We start from the raw sequence: 5,182 nt of genomic DNA, 5'->3' as shown, positions 1-5,182 counted from the left end.
GGGACTTACTGACCAAATAAGAAAGGATGCATTAAAAAAAAAAATCCCGATAAAATGGTTATTATTATTATTCATGTCCTGACACAATCACACCTTCTGTGAAAGATAAAAAAATATTCACATGAAAAGTAAAAAAGATACATTTTCTTCAAAATGTAAATTACAGGTATTTAATTTTTTTTATAAAAACCTTCAGCTCACTCCCGTTAGTTAACTGTTCCTTCCTCATGGGCTACCACTAGATTAAAACATGCAGAGTTTCTTGCTTTGGTCATATTTGAAACTTTTTAACACACTTTTGTGGATATTTAACACTTATAAAACAGCGACAGGCCTCATTTTCATTAAATTTAGACTTCACTCAATCTAACAAATTAAAAAGGGAAATAAACCATGTACTCTTTGACATTCAGCTGATTAAATGGAGGTCCATTTCCAACAGAGTGATGACAAAAAGCAAGTCCTTATAATTATTGAAACCTTTGTCAAAATAATGACTTAGTATCAATTCTCATTATTTCTGAGAAAGTTTCTCGTTATTTTGAGATACTAAGTGATGATTTCAAGAAAGTTTATTATTATTATTATGAATGACAGGATTCTTTCTTTTCATCATATTTGCAGAAACTGGCTTCCATAGCTTCCAATCATTGAGCTGATCAGATTCAGCATTTTACCCAAGAGCACTTCAACTGGAAGAATGGCAGAAAGATTTTGGTAAACTTCCAAGTCACCAAACAGTGACCAGTGCCAGTCCCCAGGCTGCTTTTAGCCCAACTAAACCGTTCTATACGGAAATAAACTAGAGAAAGGACACATGGTTTTAAGGACGTCAGCAAGTAGGTCAGTCCCTAATCCGTGAGATTTCTGGGTCATGTGTCAGCCACATCTAAAATAAACATTTTATACAAGAAGACATTACAGTGTAAACACCAGTACATTAATTGTGATTGTATATAAGGTCTCATAATATCCAGGAGAAATATCACATTCTTAAGGAAGCTAGAACATCTGAGCTGTGCTATGACATTGTTGTGATCCTGTGAAAACCTTGTATCTCCAGCAGAGGGGATGTTCACGTTTGTAGGTACTCATTGATTTAAAGGGACAGTCCACCCCCAAAATCAGAAAAAAAAAAATAGCTCTGATGTTAAACTGCTCACAAGGTCTGTTCATTATTCTGAGTGATCAGGTCATGATTTCTGGAAAGAGACATTGCTGTTAAGTTTTTCAAATGTATTTTTTTGTTGCTTTTAGCACCGCAGGCCGAGTGCCATCTAGCTTCATTATACTGGAGAGAATGTAGACATCTTTCGGGCCGATATCTCCAACGCTCTAAAACTCACACAGAAGTGAAATCGAGATGATAAATGGCACTACAGGTACAAACGAAAAATAGATGTTTTTGATTTTGGGGTGAATTGTCTCTTAAGGATTCAATGGCACTTTCAGGTAACATAAAAAAACTGTTGCACTTTTAATTTTCCATTTGAGGTTTTAAGTTTTACATCAGTTAATCTCTTTTAAATCTTTCAAAATACTGCAGAGCTAACACAAAAATACACTTTAGTTAATCTAAAATCTGCTTTTATGGAGATGTGAGGTCTTCCCCTGACAGCAACAATACATATGAAGGGTTTCATTCCAAAACACTATACTCTATATGCATTATACAGTATATAAACATGAAAAAACTGTTATATAACTCTTATCACACAATAATAATTCAATTCTAAACAATGTTAGTATATGATAGTTGATGGTATTGAAATAAAATCTTACATTTTTATGTTATTTTTATATAAGAAATCGTTATATAAAATCAGGTTTAATTTATAGAGAATCCTTTATCTGGAACAAAACTCTTCAAAACCTGTATGAGATCATCAAAATAAAAGACTTTCCGAATAAAACTGTTGTGTTGATGGAGGGCTGGACACATTTTAACAACGATGCCTGTCACGATAATTACGTTATGAACCGAAGTCATGTCTACATATCGTATAATAGTGCCTGTTGTGTTTACATGCTTATTAGTTTACATAAGAATGTCACTAACCTTTTAGCCATTGTGATGCCAGAATAAACAGCAGGATTTGGCAGTTTATTGCCTTATACATAATGACTCTGCCAAAATGTCTAATTTTTATTAACAGACCCTGAGAGTCCATATATTTTATTGTTTTGTTTAGTTTGGTTTTATTTAATTTTATTCATTTAGGATATTTTTTTCACATTCCAATGTCTGATTTTTTTTAAGAATTAAAAGTTAATTGCTCTTTTTAATGGTGTACTTCCCTTATTATGCAATCCTATTTTAATTATATCAGTGGCAAAAAATGGTCTTAAAATGACAGTAATGTTTAATGCAATATTTCTGAGACAATATATTGTATATCCACAAAAAATAGTTATCGTGACAGGCCTATCGTCAATTGTTCCAAGACTTGTTTTGGTATTTTGAGCCCAAAACACTGAACCACATTCAGTGGACGAGCTCCAAACCTCTGCCGAAGAAAACTCTGTTTCTCTCTTTTCAAAGCTGAGACAACATCAGTCGTTGGGACGTGCGAGTTGGGAGAGCGCTGACTCTCCAACATGGACATGAGGTCAGACAATGGCTGCATTGACTCTGGTTTTGACCTCCCCCAGCCCCAACACCAGTTAACATGAAAAAAGCACTCAAAAAAAAAAAAGGCTGTTGATTATTAACTGGGATGCCAGTGTGTTCTCGCTGAGTGGAATTTGAGCCATGCATTGATTATCCAACCCGAGCGAAGCAATGTTTTTGCCTCCTCAGATTCACATTCAGCTCCAGTGTCGAGTGTTCACTTTACACAAACAGCAAAACTGCTTTTTGTTCCATAAAGAGGAGCAAATGCATGTATGTAAATACATATCTACACATGGGAATTCTTCACGTCTTGTCAAATATACTTACAATAGTTTGCGATGCTTTTCGCACAGTGAAAGGCCACAAAAACCAAAAGGTTCATTGTGATGACACAAGCCTGGGGTACATATGCAATATAATAACATGTAGTGCATTGTGCATAATTTAAAATGCACATATCTTTCCCTAATTATTTGCAAAACTGAAAATCCCTGAAAAGTTGGCTCTAACTTAGACACAAGTACATTTTGTCTTTATAACAAAAACACCATTTCTGAGATTTTTGCAGTTCAAAAAGTCTGCCAGCACCTCGTATCTCATCTGTCGTACCACAAAGTAGCTGCAGCCGAGACACTAACAACCACATACATCAGTGTGGCACAATGCCTCTGTCTTCTCCATACAGGATGCCTTTCTTTCAGGGAGCATGTTTACTGGCCAGATGGGCTGCAGGGCCTTCTCGGGCCAAAACAAAATGGCTTTGAGTGTGTTGAAGACCCCCATCAGGTCAGAGACAAAGTGACCAGAATACTAAACACCACCTTCAGTGCATATCATGGCTCACTTTGTCACTTTGTGCTATATGGGTTTTTTTCTCTTTTTAGCTGGGCTGAGGAGCATATCAAGTGGAGGAAAAATGAAAATATGCTTCAAGTGTAGAAACCACCACAGACATTGAACAAATTAAATGAACATTAAAAAACCTCAGCATTCATTAATCTCGTCAAATGTTGTTCTTTGACTCGTCTCGTACCATGGTGGGTTTTTTCAAACTCCTTTTGTCATCAAGTACTGACTACTAGAGAGGCTGAGGAAACTTCTTTTTTGGCACTTAATGGTCACACAGAAAGCGCAGATTGCTGAGAGGAAGACAGGAATACAAATGATGCCACAGACACCAGATTAATGCTACACTGTGTTGAGTCATGGTGCGTCACAACTGGGCGATTCGGTGCCGGACAACCTTGACCGGTTTGGACTGGGATGCATTGCTCCGTATCGAGATTCGACTCCACATGCACTTTCTAATCCCAAAATCTATCACACACCTGGCTCATTTCTGTCACACAAATAGTCATCTTCCCTTTCTCTCGCTCCTCGTTTTCCTCAGTAGAACACAAGCTGTGACTCCTCTTGAGTTCGTCACATTACTCCATCTCCTCAAGTGTATCCACTCCAAGTGTCTGCTAGTCCCAGATACTCTGGATTCTCTGCCGTGGGGGTCACAAACCCATTCATGTGCCTGGGCACTCCTCCGTCTCTCTCCTCAGGACTGTCTGCAGCCCCGGCTACAGCATTGGCTTTGGCTACGAGGTCCAGGTAGTACGGGTTATCAAAGGCAGGAGATGTGGTGGACCCAGTGCGAACAGGGACCAAGTATCCTGGGTTTTCCACGCTGTGACCGGAGCTCAGTCCGTTAGGGAGGCGATGGTCTACTCTGGAGCCTTTACGAGGCAGAGTGGTGGGCCGCTCGGGGATCCCCGGCCTGAGATCCTGAATCTCCTGGTTGACGTACTCTGAAGAGACGGAGGGGGAGAGAAAACATGCTGAAATTATATCAAACACTTTCTTTCATATTGTTGATAATGAAAGCATTCTCTTACTCACCTGGTAAGGCATGATTATGATTATACCCATGAGTCCGCCTGGGCAGAGAGTGATGAAGGTGATGAGGATGATGAAAGCCATTTGGCCCATCTGTTTCCAGGTCGCCCTGGCTCCCATTGGAGTAGGTTGGGTCTTTGCAGTAGCGTCCGGGGCTGGCTGGGGGCAGTGAGGGGTCGTCGGGTCCGTCAAGAAAGACAGAGTCAGACTGCCCCCCGGCTGAGGTGCTGCGAGCCAGTGTTGGGTACTGAGGAATCCATATGTTGTTGGAGGTGCTGGCTCCTAAAGGTAAGGTTGGGTACTGGCTGCGACCAAGAGTGCTCAGGGAGGAGTACATGCTCCGGGGGCCGCCGGCGACAGAGGGCTCAACATCTAAGCCCTGATCTCTGCTCTGCTGGAGAGAGAGGCAAAATGAATGATGAAAATTAAACAAGATTAGGAATTCAGACAAGTAAAGGTTCCCAGGTCTCCATTCTGCTTGGACCTTATTTTTTCACGTCTTTATATCTAAATGACTAAAGAGGGCTGCAATGTAACCACTCGAGGCAATTTACATCCACTAAAATTGTTTGTTTTTGTAATTAAAAGCCTCAGATTATCATCTAAGGGTTTGACAACATTATGGAAAAGAGCCCTACAGAGATAGACCTCTTTGTAAAAGAATTAGATCCTTTTGTTTAACCA

The 5,182-nt window shown here is 39.6% G+C and overlaps 1 protein-coding gene across 1 annotated transcript; it reads right to left on the bottom strand.

The window, feature by feature from the left end:
• Positions 1-3,113: 3,113 nt before the first annotated feature.
• Positions 3,114-4,887, bottom strand: LOC121963279 (receptor tyrosine-protein kinase erbB-2-like). Its single transcript, XM_042513588.1, has 2 exons — positions 4,502-4,887; positions 3,114-4,410 (listed from the first exon to the last, which is right to left on the bottom strand). The coding sequence occupies exons 1-2, from the start codon at positions 4,833-4,835 to the stop codon at positions 4,055-4,057; spliced, it is 690 nt and encodes a 229-aa protein (XP_042369522.1). The 5' UTR covers positions 4,836-4,887; the 3' UTR covers positions 3,114-4,054.
• Between the last annotated feature and the right edge of the window lie 295 nt (positions 4,888-5,182).

This window comes from Plectropomus leopardus, unplaced genomic scaffold, assembly GCF_008729295.1.
Source record: "Plectropomus leopardus isolate mb unplaced genomic scaffold, YSFRI_Pleo_2.0 unplaced_scaffold10706, whole genome shotgun sequence".
In the NCBI taxonomy this organism is placed as follows: domain Eukaryota; kingdom Metazoa; phylum Chordata; class Actinopteri; order Perciformes; family Serranidae; genus Plectropomus; species Plectropomus leopardus.
The sequence above is the reverse complement of the archived record's forward strand: the minus strand, read 5'-3'. Positions and strand labels throughout refer to the sequence as shown.

Bases quoted from the DNA above. Each gene is read 5' to 3' on its own strand.
- LOC121963279 (XM_042513588.1), bottom strand. From the start codon at position 4,835: ATGTACTCCTCCCTGAGCACTCTTGGTCGCAGCCAGTACCCAACCTTA. The intron at 4,411-4,501 runs GTGAGTAAGAGA...CCGTCTCTTCAG, and splicing joins TCATAATCATGCCTTACCAG to AGTACGTCAACCAGGAGATT.